At 54.5% G+C, this 18,804-nt stretch overlaps 1 protein-coding gene across 6 annotated transcripts in view; it reads right to left on the reverse strand.

Moving 5' to 3' along the window:
• Positions 1-16,901, reverse strand: part of PPP6R2 (protein phosphatase 6 regulatory subunit 2) — a 32,607-nt gene extending 15,706 nt beyond the window's left edge. For 2 of the 6 annotated variants that reach the window (XM_049771550.1, XM_049771549.1), the window contains exons 1-3: positions 16,854-16,895; positions 11,142-11,267; positions 3,240-3,485 (exon numbers count right to left, since the gene is read on the reverse strand). In XM_049771550.1, coding sequence (XP_049627507.1) covers positions 3,240-3,466 — 227 coding nt within the window. In that variant the 5' untranslated portion in view covers positions 3,467-3,485; positions 11,142-11,267; positions 16,854-16,895. Of the gene's footprint in view, positions 1-3,239; positions 3,486-11,138; positions 11,268-16,853 lie in introns of those variants that run through there. The other 4 variants (XM_049771547.1, XM_049771548.1, XM_049771551.1 and 1 more) reach the window with 4 other exon arrangements.
• Positions 16,902-18,804: the final 1,903 nt, after the last annotated feature.

Genomic DNA, 18,804 nt, shown 5'->3' on the forward strand with positions numbered 1-18,804 from the left:
GTCATTGCTTCTGCGGTAGCAGAACTGGCTCCGGGATCCTTGGGCCCCAGTATGGCGGGGCGGGGCCCCTAGAGCAACCGGTGTGCACGCGCACACACACCTATACACACACCACCAATAGATCTAAAGATCTCAAGGGGAAAATGTGATTCTGTGACTAGCTGTGGGTTTTTTGTTTGTTTGTTTGTTTTTGGGCCACACCCAGCAACACTCAGGAATTACTCCTGGCTCTGCACTCTCCTGGCAAGGCTCTCAGCAGACCATACGGGATGCCAGGAATCGAACCACCATCCATCCTGGATCAGCTGCATGCAAGGCAAGCGCCCTGCCTCTGCTCTCTCTCTGACCCCACTTGCTGTGGGTTTTAATCAGTGGAGGTTCAGAAGCTCTTTGCCTCTCCTCTCTGCGGCAGGCTCTCTGCTCGCCAGAGGCTTTCTCCATCCATCTCTCTGCCTGTGGCCTTGGCCACGCCCAACACAGGCTCACCTCCTGCGGACACAGTGAGTGAGGAGACACTCACTGGCATTCCACCACACTCACTTCCCTTCTCCACAGAAGCTGGTCCCTGCCTCCACTTTCCTCCCGGGGCCTGCCTGTCCCCACAATGAACCAGACAGAGAAGGCTCCTCCTAGACCGAAGTAGTGCTGGTAGATACAAAACTGCTCCTAGCCTGACTTTGGACAGCAAAAGGCTCAGGGCCTCTAGGCCCTGCAAGGCCTGTGGTTCATCCTGGAGAAGAGTGCTCTCCCGGGACATCCTGCTCTCCATGGGACAGCGGCAGTCCTGCACATGGCAGAATCTGTGTGTGCCTGGGCATCCAGGCTCACCCACCCATTGTCTCGGGAAGCAAGCAGCTACGAATTAGAACAGGGTCCGGCACACAGTCGGTCTGCGCCAAGTGCAGCTACTACTCCAGGAAGCCACCAAAGGGTCCAGGCACTGGGCTTAAGTGAAGCTGAGGTCACTGGGCAAAGTGGTCCCCAGCGCCCTTTCCCCTCCCAAAGCCACACTCCCAGCCCCGAGTATGTCACTATACGCATCCTCATCCATTTCCTGCGATGCTGATGGCTGATTCTCATGGCCTCTTCCCTGTCTCTCCACAAAACACACACAGCCATCAGCTCTGTCCATGCAGAACTCAAAGGGAACAAGAGAGACTGTGTGATCCAGTTGATGCTTTGAAAGGCCTCATTTTTCTTTTCTTCATGAGTTTGGGATTTGGGGGCCCTACTGGGTGGCATACAAGGGCTATTTTTCTTGGCTGTGTTTAGGGATCGCTCCTGGCAGGGCTCAGACCACAACACGGGTACCGAGGATCAAACTAGAACTGACTACATGCAAGGCTGGAACAGTCCTTCCTGTACTCTCTCTCTAGCCTCCCTCAACAGGGCTTCCTAAACCTTTTCTACCCATATCCACTTTTTGTTTCATTTTGGGGCCACACCCGGCAACAGTCAGGAGTTACTCCTGGCTCTGCACTCAGAAATTTATCCTGGCAGCTTGGGGGACCATATGGGATGCCGGGGGTTTAATCCAGGTCCATCCCCAGTCGGTCACGTGCAAGGCAAATGCCTTACCGCTGTGCTATCACTCTGGCCCCCCATATCCACTATATATATATATATATATATATATATATATATATATATATATATTTTTTTTTTTTTTTTTTTGCTTTTTGGGCCACACCCAGTGACACTCAGGGGTTGCTCCAGGCTATGTGCTTAGAAATTGCTCCTGGCTTAGGGGACCATATGGGACACCAGGGATCGAATGAAGGTTCATCCTGGATCAGCCACATGAAAGGTCTTACCACTGTGCCATCACTCTGGCCCCCTACATCCACTTTTTTTTTGGTGTTACTCCTGGCTGTCTGCTCAGAAATAGCTCCTGGCAGGCACGGGGGACCATATGGAACACCAGGATTCGAACCAACCACCTTTGGTCCTGGATCGGCTGCTTGCAAGGCAAACACCGCTGTGCTATCTCTCCGGGCCCCCCACATCCACTTTTGCCTGAGGAATTTCGCACGGGTGAGCACTGGCAGAAAAGCCTCTGGAAAAACGACAGTCATGTAGATATTCCACATGGAAATGTAAGCAACTGAGTCTGGTCACACACACTATTGGGATTCATCATACAGCTGATCTTGCATTTTTGCTCGCAGCACATTCAGAAACTTTTCCTTAATGTCTAATGTTCCACAACCCCCCAAATTCAGTGAGGTGTCAGTTCACAGGATTTTTTTGGTGTGTTTGGCTTTGGTTTTTAGTCATCCCCCATGACACTCAGGGCTCACTCCTGGCAGGGCTATGGGGATCACACGGGGTTCCGGGAATTGAACCCAGGTCAGTGGCATGCAAGGCAAGTGCCCTCTTCACTGTTTCATCTCTCCAGCCCCAACCCACAAGGTCGAAACCCGTCTCCCCCGGGAAATTTTGCTTCAGTCTGGTCCTGCTCTCAGCTCAGCTCTATGTTCACTCACCCCTAAATTCCCCCTACCTCTGGCTTTAAAACTACCGCATTACCACCATTCTCAGAATGAAGACAGCCAGCCTGTGTCAGCCTCATGTGAGGCAAGCCTTACCTATTTCTGGGGGCTATAAGCAGAGGTGCTGCTGGAGCCAGGGTGCATCTATCCCCCTCCAGCAAAGCTCCCTGGGACCAAGGATGAGAGGCCTTCAGAGAAGGGTGGACAGCAGACCTGTCGGCTAGTGCTGCCCTGCTTGTCTCTCTGTAGCAGACTGCTGCGGCCCAGCAGTACCAACTTGGGTCAGAATGTGAGCCTGGCCTCACCCAGAGGCAAAGCCTCACCTCACCTGAGAGCCTTGGGGGCTACAGTGGACTGTCCCTCTCTTGGTCGTGACTCAGTCCCACAGGCTGAGGGCTCCCCGGGGAGGGAGCCTCCTTCTCTCCAGCACCCACAGGCCCATCCCAGAGCTGGCCACTGGCTCTCCTCCATCCCCCTGGCCGCTGTACTAGCAGCACACACACCCCTCCGGCCCGGCCCAGGGGCAGCGGCCCAACCCTCCTGCTGGCAGAGTGCCCCTGGCACCCTCGTGCTGCTGGGACCGGCCTTTCTGGGACCCACATGCAGCCTCGGCTTCCGAGCCTAGGACAAGGCTCACAGCTCCGGCATTTCCATCAGCCCCGTGCATTTCTTGGGGCGGGCACCAGGCTCAAGCCCCAGCCCTGGCTGAGCTCCAGCACTGCTGGCCAGTACCACCTCAGTACATACTTGAAGCGGACCTTCTCGTCCATGTCCAGGGGCGGGTCACGCGTGACGAGGCTCACCAGCTCCTCCATACACTGCGGCCGGCACAGGAAGTCCAGCAGCTTCCGGTTCTGAGCCTTGCACTCCTGCAGGACGTCGTCCTCGTCCATCAGCTCATGCAGGGTCACATCCTCCTTCTCCAGCAGCTTGTCCACATGGGACGTGGCATTCAGGTCGAACTTCCAGAACATGGTGGTGACCGCGGAGCAACTGCAGGCAAAGACAGAGTCACATGTCTTGTGACGGCGCACCCAAGCGGCCAGAGAGCGTCCCCGTCAATGGGCACCTCCCAGGGCCTCTGCCGCCCTCGAGGTAGCCCTGGGCAGACCCGGGCCAGCGTCTGTGTGGCCCAAAAGTCTCCTCTCGGCCAACACGTCCCCCACAAGTCAGCAGTGGGGGCAGCCTCATCCCTAGTAGGTTAGTGACTCACAGGTCACACCCTAGTCCAGGTCTGGGCAACCCTCCCAGACTCCGCTTACTCACTGAATCCCAGGCTAGCAGGAGGACTGCCTCGGGCTCGCCAGTCCTGAAAACAAGGGGCCCCAGGAACACCCTCCTCAGGGGTTCCGCACCCCAGGGCTGGGGCCAGGCAGGCAGCGACAGCCACGACCCAAAAGGATGTCAGAGCACTAACCCGAGCAGCAGCCGTGTTTCACTGATGAGCCCTCGGCCAAGCGCAGCCCACACCCATCTGCCCGTTCACTGTCAAGACCCCTCCTACCTGCTGCCCACTGCCAGGGTCATCCCTGCTAGCAGCTCACAGGCAGGGCCCTCTGACCCTGCTAGCAGCTCACAGGCAGGGCCCTCTGAGGCTGCGCCCGGGGCCCTGTTCTCAGCCTGGAGCACACCTCACACTTCTTTTTCTCCTGTCTCACTAGAGGCCACGACGAACCCTCCCGAGAGGGTTGCAAGCGAGACCCTGAAGCTCTGACACCCCTATCGGGCCTCCACCTAGAAAACACCGAGTTCAGTCACCTCCCCACTCTGGGCACCAGCCAGGACATGGGTTCGATCAGCCTCTTCTCTGCCACCCAGCCCCTTCCTTCTGCAGAACGAGCAGCACAGCGCCTGCTTCTTTCACAAAGCAAAACCTCTGCTTTCGACCTTACAGGGACCATTACTTGCAAGAGGATGGAAACAGCCAGGATCTGTCTTTTCTAGGACATCAAGTGGCACGCCTCGGTCTGTGTGCCGGGGCCTCAGAGTCCTCAGGGCCAGTCACCCTTGAGAGCTGCTGAACCAAGATTACTTTCCAAATCTGCCTCTTGCCCCTGCCTCTCTCTGTCACTGTCACCAACACCCACTGACTCCAGCTCCCACCACTCACCAGGCTCCTCTGTGCAAGACCCCTCAGGCACTGCCCACTGTTCCCTGCACTCCCCAGCCAGGTTACAAGGGCAAACACACCTCTACTGTTCTTCATGCTCCCTGTCCTCCCTCATCAGGGACCCCAAAGTGTGCGGTGGTGAGGCTTCCTGGGATGACGCACAGCGTCACACACCTGTACCATACACAGCCTTGGAGTGTACAACCCTACCCTGCACACACACACACACCACACACAGGCACAGGGACAAGGACGTGCACCCTCCTGCATATCAACACACACACACACACACAACCACACACCTGCACACATAACCTGCAGACACAGCTGAGCACACCAGCCTGGCCACACTCAGTGTTAGAGGCTCTGACTTGCAGTTACAAAAACTGGACTGGACAAGTAGTACCGTGGGTAGGATGCTTGAGCTCCAACGTCCCATAGAGTCCTGCTAGGAGGACTCCCTGAATGCAGAGTCAGGAGGAAGTCCTGAGCATGCCCACACATGTGTGGCCCTACACATTCTCTCTCTCTCTCTCTCTCTCTCTCTCTCTCTCTCTCTCTCTCTCTCTCTCTCTCCCTCTCTCTCTCCCTCTCCCTCTCCCCCTCTCTCTCCCCTCTCTCTCTCTCTCTCTCTCTCCTCCCTCTCTCTCTCCCCTCTCTCTCTCTCCTCCCTCTCTCTCTCTCTCCCCTCTCTCTCTCTCTCTCCTCTCTCTCTCTCTCTCCTCTCTCTCTCTCAGCAACAAATAAAACATGTTGCAGAAGCTCTGCAGTTATCCTCAGTTTCCTTTCTTTTTTTGTAAACAGTGAATGACTAATGGAGCCTTGATCTGTTATTGGGTCTGTTATCCTTTGTTTTTAAATGAAGCATTGAGATAATTTACAATTTAATACACTTGAGTTTAAGAAACTTGAAAAAAAATTCAACACCCTTTTCATGAGAAAAACACTCAATAAAGTGGAAAATAGAACTTCTGAACCTGGTGAAAGGCATCTTGCAAAAATCCTAGTGCTCTCTGTATACACTAATGATGACACAACGAGTGCTTTCCTTTCGGGACTGGAACAAGAGACGTCTAGCCACCTCTACTCAAGGTTGCAGAGAAATTCCTAGGGGATACCATAGGGTGAGAAAAGAAAATGAAACAGATTAGAAAGGAGTAAGTAAGACTGTCTTTGCTTGCAGGTGACATAATTGTGCAAACAAATGACTATGAAATCTCTAGAGCAGATGTGGCAACCTTGCTATGTCAATAAACAAAAATTGACTGCACTTCTACATATTTGTGATGAAAATTGGAAAATGAAAATTCAAGGGCCAGATAGCTCAGCAATAGGGCATTTGCCTTGTACACAGCCGATCCAGGACGGACGGTGGTTCAATTCCTGGCATCCCATATGGTCCCCTGAGCTTGCCAGAGCGATTTCTGAGTACAGACCCAAGAGTAACCCCTGAGCGCTGCCAGGTGTGACCCAAAAACCAAAAAAAAAAAAAAAAAAAAAAAGGAAAATGAAAATTCAAAAAGCTTTCAATAACATCTCAAAATCCAAATACGTAAAGATAATTTAATCAAGTATGTGCAAAAGAAAACTACTTAAAATACAGAACCCGGCTGATCCAAGCACAGAGACTTTGAAGGGGTTAGGAAGGAAGTACAGGAGTCGGGGTGCCGGTCTTCCATGTGGGAAACTCTGGCCCAATCCCCAGCACCACCTGGTCTCCCGCACGTCTGAGTGTGGTTCTGGAGGCCCCTGGACCATGTGCAGGGCCTGAGCAGCACCACGCCCTCTGGCCCAGAGTCACTGGCAATGGCCCCCGAGCCACCTGATCACAAAAGAACGAAGTGGGCAAGAGAAGACCAAGAGGGAGCATAGTTTGTTGGCACCTGCTCTGCATGGAGGAGGTCATAGGTCAGTTTGATCCCCAGCACCACCTGGTCCCCTGAGCACCAGCAGGAGTGACCTTGGAGTAGCCCAGAATAGCCCTTGAACACCAGTGGGTATGGCCCCCCCAAAACAAATCTTTTTTTGTTTTGTTTTTGTTTTTGAGTCACACCTGGCGGTGCTCAGGGGTTACTCCAGGCTCTGTGCTCAAAAATTGCTCCTAGCAGACTCAGGAGACCATATGGGATGCCGGGATTTGAACCACCGTCAGTCCTGTGTTGGCCACGTAAAAGGCAAACACCCTACCGATGTGCTATCGCTCTGGCTCCCAACCCCAAACAAATCTTAAATATAAAAGTTGAAAATGGGGCCGGAGAGATAGCATGGCGGTAGGGTGTTTGCCTTGCATGCAGAAGGACAGTGGTTCGAATCCCAGCATTTCATATGGTCCCCCGAGCCTGCCAGGAGCAGTTTCTAAGTGTAGAGCCAGAAATAACCCCTGAGCACTGCTGGGTGTGACCCAAAAACCAGAAAAAGGAAAAAGAAAAAGTTGAAAATGGGCAAAAGAACGAGAAGACTGTGTCTCAGGCCCTAAGCTCAGGCCCAGCTCTGTATAGCAACAGAGTGGGCAAGGATCCAGACAGACGTCCCATGGAACAGCACATTTCAGTCATGCTCAAGGACCTGCCAGCAAAGGGCCAAATGGAGGCTGGGAAAAAACATGGGGTGGTCCTATGACACCAGTACTGAAAGGCTCAAGCAGTAGGGTGCTGTCAGATTTGACTCTCTGAGAAACTCTGGGGATTCCCTAAGACTTCTCAGCCCCACCTAGGAGCCCCCACTGAGCAAAGAAGAGCAGGCTGGACACCACGTAGGCTGGGCACAAGATGTACACCAGGAGGCCCAGATTCTACCCACAGCATACGGTCTCTTCAGCACTGCCAGGGGTCACCCCTAAACACAGAGCCAGGAGTGGTCCTCAAAGTGTCCCAGATTAAAATAAATAAAAACTATCTGCCCTAGGACTGATATGCATGGAGCTGAAAAGCCTCATATACTGTGAAAGGATATAAGTGGTCCATTCACGTTGGAAAACGTTGCCAGTTTCTTACCAGTTCGGCACACACTTGCCCACATGACCAGCAATTCAACTCCCAGATATGCCCCAAGAGAAATGGATGAACGTCCAAGCAAGGACTTCTCTTTGAAAGCCTCCAGCTACCAGGAGCCTACAGTCAGTCAAGTAGGTTACCATTGAGCTCTCTCCCGAGTTAGGAGAGAGCTCAGTAAGGATATCTCGACTGATACTGAAAATGCTCATCTGGGGCCGGAGACATAGCATAGAGGTAAGGTGTTTACCTTGCATGCAGAAAGTCGGTTAGGGGCCGGCGAGGTGGTGCTAGAGGTAAAGTGTCTGCCTTGCAAGCGCTAGCCAAGGAAGGACCGTGGTTCGATCCCCTGACGTCCCATAGTGTCCCCCCCAAGCCAGGGACAATTTCTGAGCGCTTAGCCAGGAGTAACCCCTGAGCATCAAATGGGTGTGGCCCGAAAAACCAAAAAAAAAAAAAGTCGGCGGTTCAATTCCCGGCATCCCATATGGTCCCCTGAGCCTGCCAGGAGTGATTTCTGAGCATAGAGCCAGGAGGAACCCCTGAGCGCTGTGAGTGTGACCTAAAAACCAAACCAAAAAAAAAAAGAAAAGAAAAGAAAAGAAAAGAAAAGAAAAGAAAAGAAAAGAAAAGAAAAGAAAAGAAAAGAAAAGAAAAGAAAAGAAAATGATCTACAGAATCAACATACAAACTAAAGCACAGAATCAACTCCAGTGGCTGGTTCAGTGTCCTGGAATTTCACAGCCTTTTTTGTTCCCTGTGTTTTTGTTTGTGAGCCATACAGTGGTGCTCAGGGCTTATTCCTGGCTGTGCTCAAGGATTACTCCTAGAGGGGCTTGAGAGAATCCTGTGTGATATTGGGGATCAAACCTAGGTCAACTGTGTGCAAGCCAAGCGCTCTCTCTCTCATCCTGTATGTACTCCCTTGAACCATCTCCCCAGTCCCAAGTGAAAAAAAAAAAAAAAAGAGAAACACTTCTAAGAAAAACTCACCTCATCACACTTATTTTGTTCTTTTCACCATTACTGAACAGCTGTTGAGAATCTCAATTCACATCTCAATTCACGACTGATATTTGAAATAAAACAAGGTTACTCTCTAAAATCTTTATTTTATATGAACCATTTGCTTCCCTGGCCCCTGTACATTTGACTTTGCCATAAATTTGACCCCTCCTGAAGGGTGCATGGGCACCTCAGGAAATGCCACACTGGCACTAGCCTAGCTGCAGCTAATGCCATTATTAAAAGTGTGGTGGGAGGCACCGACTCTGGAGTTGGCTCAGATTTCTTTTCCAGTCACTGCTCACACCCAACAACCAGACGCTGGCCCCCACTGCTGTGCAAACATCTGCCCAGCTGCACAGGCGAAGGCCGTGCTATCCCTTCCCAATGACCAGTGGCCTGTGGCTGACAGCGTCTTCACAAAAGATCCCCAGCGCATGAGCTGACCTTTAACTGAGCCACCTCTGGGATTACCTGGAGTTCTGACCCAACAGCTCAAGGACCCCTCGGCCCTCCACTGTCTCTACTGCCACCTGGTGGTGGGCAGCAAGCCAAGTATTCCCAACATCTTCTAGGTCTTATTCAACAGCCAAAGGAAAGTTTGGCACACGCTTGAAACGGCTTCTTTATTTATGGTCTTGGGTTAACAGAACCTCCAGTGGGCCAGAGAATGGCAAATGTTCAGAGTTCCGTGAACAGAGAGCCCTGCAGAAAGGCACGTTCTGTTCTGTTGCCAGGAGAAATCCAGAATCCGAGGTGCTTCCTCTCCCAGTGGGTGGGCTCTTCTAGGCATCATCAGTACCGGACTCGCTGGCTAACCTCTCCCATGTGACCGTGGCTTCCTCATGGAGTCACTGGGCAACGAGTAAAGCCCAAGCAGGTGGCCAGTGCTTAGAGATTAAGAGAGACGACCTCCCATATGGTCCCCCGTGCCTGCCAGGAGCTATTTCTGAGCAGACAGCCAGGAGTAACCCCTGAGCACTGCTGGGTGTGGCCCAAAAACCAAAAAAAAAAAAAAAAAGAGAGAGAGACGACCTCGGAGCTGGAGAGAGAGCACAGCGGTAGCTTGCATGCAGCCGACCCCAGAGGGACTGATTCGATTCCTGGCATCCCATATGGTCCCCCAGCCTGGCAGAGGCGATTTCTGAGCACAGAGCTAGATAACCCCTGAGTGCCGCTGGGCTTGGCCCCAAAACCAATCAATCAATCAATAAAGTATAAAAAGAGAGACAACCTCCACTTGCCAACCATGAGAAACTCGGTGGTCTGCGTGGTTCAGAGCCTCACAAGGGTGGCTGGGAGAGCACAGGGTCAAGATACACGATCACCAAGTGTTGCCCTAGACCCCGCACCCTAACACTGAGCAGCTGAGACTTCTGGTCTCTCCTGAAGCCCCTTCGGAACAAAGCAAGAGTAAGGCAGTAGAGAGAGCACAGAGGGGAAGGACGGTGCTTATGTTGTACCCTACCGTCCCTGGGTCCATCCGGGGACGTTAGGTGTCACTCCTGAGCACAGAGCCAGACACAGCCTCTGAGCGCTGCTGGTATGGCCCAAATCCAGTCCTCTCAGGCAGTCCTGCAACGGTTACCCCCTCAGCCACCTACAACACCTTCCCTTTTTCTCTTGTGTTGGGGCAATATGTGGCAATGCTCAGGGTTACTCCTGGCTGTGAGCTCAGGAATTATTCCTGTCAGGTGTTTGGGGGATACTATGAGATACCTGGGATCAAACCCAGGTTGGCTGTATGCAAGCCGAATGCCCTACCACTGCACTATCACTCTGTGACCCCTGCAACACCTTCCTGACAATACCCAAGAGAGAAGAGACACTCTACCATCAGTCATGGCATCCCTTAGTCCTGAACAGTGTAGTTGGGAGAATGACGCCATACCCCTCCCACGTCACGTACCATACACACCACACAACCACACGCATCACTGCACACCCTCCACACACAGAGTACTGCAGACACACACCCCACACACCTCACACAACCACATGTGTGCCGCACACCCTGCATACACACCACACACCACATAACCATATGCACACTGCACACCACACAGGTATTATCTCCTACAGGTACAATCCTGGAGGCCCCTGAGCACTGGCCCCACAAACACTGGTATTTTCCAGCATGTCTCACTGACTTGAGGAGAACCTGTCACTGCTCAGAGTATGGATGTCCCTTCCTCTGACAGGAGCACACAGTGTCACGGTCACAGCACCGCATACACGGAGCAGGACATACAGCACACGCAGGAGCAGCTCCTGCAGGCAAGTGTGGCCTCGTCCCTCCACCTCACAGCCACCAGGTGGCTGTCCCTCGCTGCTTTGGAATCTGCACTGTCTGGGACAGACCAAGTGACTTGTCTACCACACAGCACCTCAAAACCAGACCCAAAAATCCACCATAAGACAAGAGATAGAAGGTCCATCCTGAAAGCCAAGTGCTCTACTCTGGTCCATCTTCACACGCCCACTGACACAGCACATTCACACAAACACATGACAGAGCAGACACAGAGGAAAGCTTCTCACCACCTTCTATGGCAACTTCTTGTTGAAACTTTGGATTCAGGCAAAATAGCACATTTGGGGCTCCTTCTTGGATAAATGCAACTTGGAAAAAGTTATTTTCATTCAGTTGAAGATTTGGAGTCTCTTCACCTAAAAAAAAAAAAAAGAAGAAATTCTAATTTAAAATGCTGTCTTTTTATTTATTTATTTTTGGGTTTTTGGGTCACACCTGGCAGTGCTCAGGGCTACTCCTAGCTCTATACTCAGAAATTGCCCCCGGCAGGCTCGGGGGACCATGTGGGATGCCGGGATTCGAACCACCATCCTTCTGCATGCAAGGCAAATGCCTTACCTCCATGCTCTCTCTCCAGCCCAAAATGTTGTCTTTATAAAATTAATTTACCAAAGTAGTAGGGAAAAAGAAAACAACAACAACAGAAAGCAATAGCTGGAGCTGGAGCTGGAGAGATAGTGTCAGGATCAGGGCATTTGCCTTGCACATAGTGGACCTGAAACCGCATACAATCCCTCCCCACCCCTATCAGGAATGATCTTTGAGAGCAGAGCCAGCATGAGTCAAAAAATAAAAACAAAAACAAACAAACAAACAAACAAAAAAACCAGTAGCTCTGCTTAGTATTCAAATTACCTGAGAGTTTCCAGTTTAAAGGACTGAAAACCCCTATCTCGGTTTGTTCCCGAGAGACTGATAGCATTCTGTAACTGGCTCTCTGGCCCATGAATGGGAAAGCAGATAGAAGGGTCTCTGTGTTGTCCTCACTATCACCAACATGAAAGGCTTGCGCTTTTCATTTAATCCATGGCGATTCCCATAAGGACAGTGACCTCTACAGACCAGTTTCAACAAGACGATGGGTTTCTTGCAGCAAGGACCAGAACGTTCAAGTGGGGGCCAGGGAGGTGGCTCAGGTGCGGAGCCCTGCCCCACACATCCAGCCCCAGACAGCCGAGAGAGATAAACACATGATGGCATGACGGCGGGGACAGATACCAGGGAGCAGCTCAAAGGCTCTGTTTGCATTAGACCCAGGCACTCAGCCACAGAGTGTGTTGTCCCGGGGCAGCTGGAAACGGGTGTCTGAGTGCGGAGAGGGGCGGTGGTGGTGGTGTGTGGACAGGCATCACCTGAAATGAAAGAACCACCTCGAAGCCTCGTAGCTCTGAGCACAGTGCTCAAGACTTTAGAGAGACAAAATGATTCTGAATGGTTAGAGATACAGAGTCAAGTCTAGTGGGGAGGGCATTTGCCTTGCATGCAGCCAACCTAGGTTTCATCCCTGGAACCCCACGTGGTCCAAGCCCACCAGGAGTGATTCCTGAGTGCAGAGCCAGGAGTTAAATCTGGACATAGTTGGATGTGGCCAAAATAATTTTTATTGTTTTTTTCTGTGTGTGTGTGGTTTTTGGGTCACACCCGGCAGTGCTCAGGGGTTACTCCTGGCTCCATGCTCAGAAATCGCTCCTGGCAGGCACAGGGGACCATATGGGAACCCAGGATTCGAACCGATGACCTTCTGCATGAAAGGCAAACGCCTTACCTCCATGCTATCTCTCCGGCCCAATTTTTATTGTTTTAACAAGAGTGTTCCTTGAGGGGCCGGAGAGATAGCATGGAGGTAAGGCATTTTGCCTTTCATGCAGAAGGTCATCGGTTGGAATCCCAGTGTACCATATGGTTCCTGTGCCTGCCAGGAGCGATTTCTGAGCATGGAGCCAGGAGTAAACCCTGAGCACTGCCGGGTGACCCAAAAATCACAAAAAAAGAAAAAAAAAAAAAAAAAAAAGAGTGATCCTTGGCTGCTGAGCCAGGAGTAAACCCTGAGCACTGCTGCCAGGTGTAGTCCAGAAACAAAGCAGCCCAAGACTCAACGTACTGGGGCTTGAAGATCTACCAGAGTCAGACTACTTCCAAGTAATGGAACCCATCCCTGAACAAAGGTTAAACCTATTTATAGCAACACAAAGATAGCCAACATCCAACGAGATAAAACTCACAATGTCTTGGCATCCAATCAAAAATTACCAGGCGTGCTTGCAATCAAGAAAGTATGCACCAGAGCGATGAGAAAAATCAAGCAAAACTATTCCAGACATGACAAATGATTAAATCAGCAGGAAGGGCGATTTAAACAGTTGTTCACAATTGCACTCGACATTTTCAGACTTAAAATAAAGATTCAGCCTGTTAAGAGGCCAAGAGACAGCACAGTACTACACTAAGCACGTGCTGCGTGCAAGGGCTGGGGGGGGGGGGGAACAGGCTTGACCCCAGGCACAGCACAAACCCTTCGGGCGGTAACCCCCAGCCACAAAAAGCGCCTGGACCGGGGCCGGAGAGATAGCATGGAGGTAAGGCGTTTGCCTTTCATGCAGGAGGTCATCGGTTCGAATCCCGGCGCCCCATATGGTCCCCTGTGCCTGCCAGGAGCAATTTCTGAGCCTGGAGCCAGGAATAACCCCTGAGCACTGCCAGGTGTGACCCAAAAACAAAAAAAAAAAAAAAAAAAAAAAAAAAGCGCCTGGACCATTGGGTTAGGCCACAAACAAAACCTAACAGTATTAGATGCGCTGAGTGGAGACAATGAGACAGAGACCCAACAGCACTGCAGAGCAGGCTGAATCCACAGGGAGGCAGAGAAGAAGGGAGTGCCTGCAGCACTCTGGGGGCTGGGCCAAACATTCCACCCTGCTCCACTGATCCCCCCCAAACGCTGCCAGAAGTGATCCCAAGTGTAGAGCCAGAAGTAACCTCTGAGCACTACTCTGTGTGGACCCCCAAACCAAAGAAATAAAATTATTTTAAAATAGGGGGCCAGGGCCAGAGCGATGGTACAGCGAGCGGGTAGGGTGTTTGCCTTGCACATGGCCGTCTAGGGTTCAATCCCCAGCATCCCATACGGTTCCCTGAGGCTGCCAAGAGTGATTCCTGAGCACATAGTCAGGAGTTCATTTTGAGCAATGCCAGATTGTGGCCCCAAACCCTAAAAATAAAAAAATAAAAAATAAAATAAAAAAAAAAATAAATAAATAGGGGGCCAGAGGTGTGTGGCTCTAAGAATGTGGAGAATGAAGGTAAAAGGAATGAAGTAGGAGGAGGTGGAAGTTGGGAGGACGCAGGGAGAGGGAGAGGTGGAGCGATGGTAAAAAGAGGGAGGACCACTGTAGGAGGACTGTAAGAGGAGACTCACGGGCCGGAGAGATAGCATGCCTTTCATGCAGAAGGACAGTGGTTCGAATGCCGGCATGCCATATGGTCCCCTGTGCCTGCCAGGGGCAATTTCTGAGCATAGAGCCAGGAGTAACCCTTGAGCACTGCTGGGTGTGACCCAGAAACCAAAAACCAAAAACCAAAAAAAAAAAAAAAAAAAAAGAGGAGACTCAATGGGTTGGAATACTAGTTTGGATCCTCAGCACCACTGGAAGCACACACCCCTAGCCCCCTCCCAATACCACATGTGGTCCAAAGACAAAGGGAAAGTAAAGGGAAATGAAAAGGGAATGGGACAAGGAAAGGAAACTACTCTTGGGCTGAGAGAAAGCTTGATGAGTAGAGCACATTTGTGTCAGATGCCATCCCTGCATGGCCTCTAAAGCACCAAGCTGGAGGACTGGAAAGACAACACAGCGGGAGGGCGACTGCCGTGCGTGCGTGTGTTGACCCAGGTTCAATCCCCAGCATCCCATATGGTTCCCCAAGCCTGGCAGGAGTAAGCCCTGGGGCCGGAGAGATAGCATGGAGGTAAGGCGTTTGCAGAAGGACAGTGGTTTGAATCCCAGCATCCCATATGGTCCCCTGTGCCTGCCAGGGGCGATTTCTGAGCATAGAGCCAGGAGTAACCCCTGAGCGCTGCCGGGTATGACCCCCCCCCCCAAAAAAAAAGGGGAAGCCCTGAGCACCACTAAGTGGTGGTCCAAAAACAAAAACAAAACAACAACCCAAAGTTGGAACTGGAAGAGTGATCTGGGTTCGATCCCTGATATTGCATATGGTTCCCCAGCAAGATCAGGAGTAAGCCCTAAGCATCACTGGTGTGGCCCCAAACAAACAAACAAACCCGAAGTCATGAAAGGCAGAAGTGGCCAGAGCAGGGACTGCAGCACAAGCATGCAGGAGGGAAGGCCTGGGATCCCTGAAGGTACTCTACCACCTCAATAACACGACAGTCAAGTGTGACCGGACAGGAAAAATGACTGGCGTCCAATGCCTCGGCCCGAGAAGCTCCAAAATCAGCACAGCAGGCAGACACCCCCGACCTTCCTCAGCTCCTTCTCACCACCTGGACGGTCACCCCCTTCCACAACCATGTCGGGATGGGGAGGACCAGCTCCCCACATCCAGCTGTGTTGGGTCCCCGGCTCAATCTCTGTCTCCGCGAGCTGGGCTCGATGTAGCCAGGAGACATCACTGGGCACTGCTCTCTGTCCCTGGCAACCTCCTGTCATCTCAGTCCTGGGATCCTGCTTCCAGAGGCAACAACCGGCCACTGGCCCACTCCTAGGCCCTCAGTTCAGATTGGGGACAGAAGGGGGGCTGAGTGAATAGAGGGGACAGAAAGGTGCTAGGGAGGAGATGAGGTCAAGAGAGGCACAGTGGGGTAAGAGCTGAAAGGGGGTGGCTCAGAGAAAGGGCAGGAGGGAACACCACTGGCTGGACAAGACAGGGGCCCTGACAGCAGGGCCATCAAGCACTGGGCACCAGATGGCCACCACAAGGTGGAGGGACACTGCCTGAGACATCAACATGTGGGCACGAATGAGGATGCTGCCAAGCAGTGACCTGTGGAGAATGACTGACATAAGGAACTGTGAGCGACATGAGTGACGATGAGGGGACAGTGACTCAGGGAACCAGAATATAGAACACGGGGGACTCTGGGGAGTGTCGCTAGAGATGGTGGTACAGGGGGACCATAACAAGGGGGCAGTGACAGGGGACACTGACATGAGACAGGAAGTGATGGGACGCCGACATGAGGGAGATGACATGAACAGTGAGACAAGGACACTGACACAGGGACGAGGGCCCCGGCATGGTGGACAGTGAGTGACTCTGACATGGGACTTTGCTGCAGCAGACGACGAAGGGGAGACTGACCCCGGGTCGGCGACGGGCAGGCAGTGACATGGACTGATCCAGGGGAGAGTGACAGGGATGTGGACACGGACGTGGGGGACAATGATGGGAGGACCTGGGGTCCGTGACAGGCAGGCAGTGACGGGGGCTGGGGGGGGGCAGGAGGGACGGGGACGCCGACGAGCGGGACAGTGCTGGGGGCAGGAGGACGGGGACGCCGACGAGCGGGACAGTGCTGGGGGCAGGAGGACGGGGACGCCGACGAGCGGGACAGTGCTGGGGGCAGGAGGACGGGGACGCCGACGAGCGGGACAGTGCTGGGGGCAGGAGGACGGGGACGCCGACGAGCGGGACAGTGCTGGGGGCAGGAGGACGGGGACGCCGACGAGCGGGACAGTGCTGGGGCGACTGACACTGGAGCCGCGCGGCGCTGACAGGAGGGCCGGAGCCGGGGCAGTGACAGGCAGGGCCGAGACGGACGCGAGGCCGACAGGAGGGCCAGGGCCGAGGTGCTGACAGGAAGGCCGGGCCGCCGACGCCGGCGGGAGGGCGAGCGGCGAGGGGAGGCGCGGGCAGGCCGGAGCGGGGCCGGCGACGGGCGCGGAGGGCGGGCGGCCGGCGCCCCGCCGCACCCCACTCACCTGGCCCCGGGGCCGGGCGGCGGCGGCGGCGGCGCGGGCGCGCGGGCGGGTCGGCGGCCGGGCGGGGGCCGGGCGGCGGGGCCGGGCGCACGCACATGGGCCGGCCGGGCGCGGCGTCCGGGACACGCGCGGGCCGGCCGGGGGCGCGGGCCGGCGGGCACCGGCTCGGACCTGCAGGCTCCGGCTCGGGCCCCGACCGGGCCGCGGCGGCGCTCGCTCGGGTCGCTCCAAAATGGCGGCGGCGGGGCCGCGCGCACGCGCGCCGGGGGCGGGGAGCGGAGGGCGGGGCGCAGGGCGGTGGGCGGCGCCGCGGCGGGCGGGGCCTGGAGCTGCGCTGAGCGGGCGAGGGCGGGGCCTGGGCTGAGAGCGCCGGAGAGGGCGTGGTCTAAGGCCGCGGAGGGCGGGGCCTAGAGCTTCTGGAGCTGCGAGAGGGGTTGGGGCGTGGCCTGGAGCTGCGGCGGGAGGGTGGGGCGGGGCCTAGCGCTGCGGTGACCCGAGGGGAGGGAGGCGTGGCCTGGAGCTGAGGGGCGGGCGAGGGGCGTGATCTAGAGGGTCTGCTCGGAAGGGACGGGCGGGGCTCAAAGTTGGGGCGGCCGGGCCGGGGCGGGGCCCAGAGCCGCGGGGCTCGGAGTGGGCGTGGTCTGGAGCCAGTGACGCGGTCGGTGGGCGTGGCTGGCGTTCGGGGCCGGGGTGCGGAGGTGCCCCGGGTCTGAGCTCGAGCTGCGGCGCAGACTGGGCCGCGTCCTAGGAGAGACAAAGGTCTTAGCCCAGCGTCCGGCTGAATTAAGCGGGAGCCACTTACTGTGAGGCGATGAGGCTTCTGATGCCGTGCCAGCACGGGATGGACCTGTGGCCCTTGCACACAGAGCAGGGGTGCCGCGGGCCCTTCTCCGCGCCTCGGGATGGACTCAGACAAAGTCAGCGCCCCACCCGGTCCTGTTGCCGATTTCGCCGTGGTTGATGTTTCGGGGCACCCGCGGCGCTACTCCTGGCTCCGTGCTCACCGCCCCCGCCAGGCTCGGCTCGGCTCGGCTCGGCGGGCCCTATGGGACGCCGGGGATTGAGCCCGGGTCGGCCGCGTGCGAGGCAAACCCCTGCCCACGGTGCTATCGCGCCGGCCCCTGGTCCTGCTTCTCTTTGGTGGGGGAAGAGACTTGGGGCCCTAGCTGGCAGCGTTCAGGTAGTCCCGGCGCTCAGAAGTCGCTCCGGCAGGCCTAGGAGGCCCTGTGGGATTCCTTGGATCAAACCGGGTCGGCCTTGTGCGAGGCAGACGCCCTGCCCTGCCCACTCTGCGACCGCTCCGGCCCCGGCCCTGTTTCTTAAAGCCAAGAGACTCGCTGCTTTTCCAAGTTCCAACAGAGTTTGTCCTTCGACATTCGTTGGAGCAGGTGCCAAGTGGTTTCCTGTGCCGATCAACGTGAGCCAGGGGAAAGTGTTGGAAAAGAAACCTAACGCTGGGCTCTGGAGACAGCCCAAGGGCCAAGGTTCTTGCCTCATGTCCACCCCCTGGGGCCCCTTGGCTTGCTGCTCTATGACCAGTGTGGCTGGACAGCCCCCTCTCAGGGGCTCTATGGAAGAACGCCTCCAAGGATGCCTCAGAGCAGACGGCTCTCTTCACAGCAGAACACCTCTTCGTAAAAATTGTGGTTTGAGGCCCGGGTGGTGGCGCTAAAGGTAAGGTGCCTGCCTTGCCTGCGCTAACCTTGGACGGACCGCGGTTCGATCCCCCGGTGTCCCATATGGTCCCCCAAGCCAGGAGCAACTTCTGAGCACATAGCCAGGAGTAACCCCTGAGCGTTACTGGGTGTGGCCCAAAAACCAAAAAAAAAAAAAAAAAAAAAAAAAAAAAAAAAAAATTGTGGTTTGGTTTTGAGGCCCCAGCCAGCTGTGCTCGGGCTCTGTGTTACTCCTGGCTCTGTGCTCCGAGCTCCTCGGTCTCTAGGACTGTTAG

The sequence above is a fragment of the Suncus etruscus genome, chromosome 4, assembly GCF_024139225.1.
Source record: "Suncus etruscus isolate mSunEtr1 chromosome 4, mSunEtr1.pri.cur, whole genome shotgun sequence".
In the NCBI taxonomy this organism is placed as follows: Eukaryota; Metazoa; Chordata; class Mammalia; order Eulipotyphla; family Soricidae; genus Suncus; species Suncus etruscus.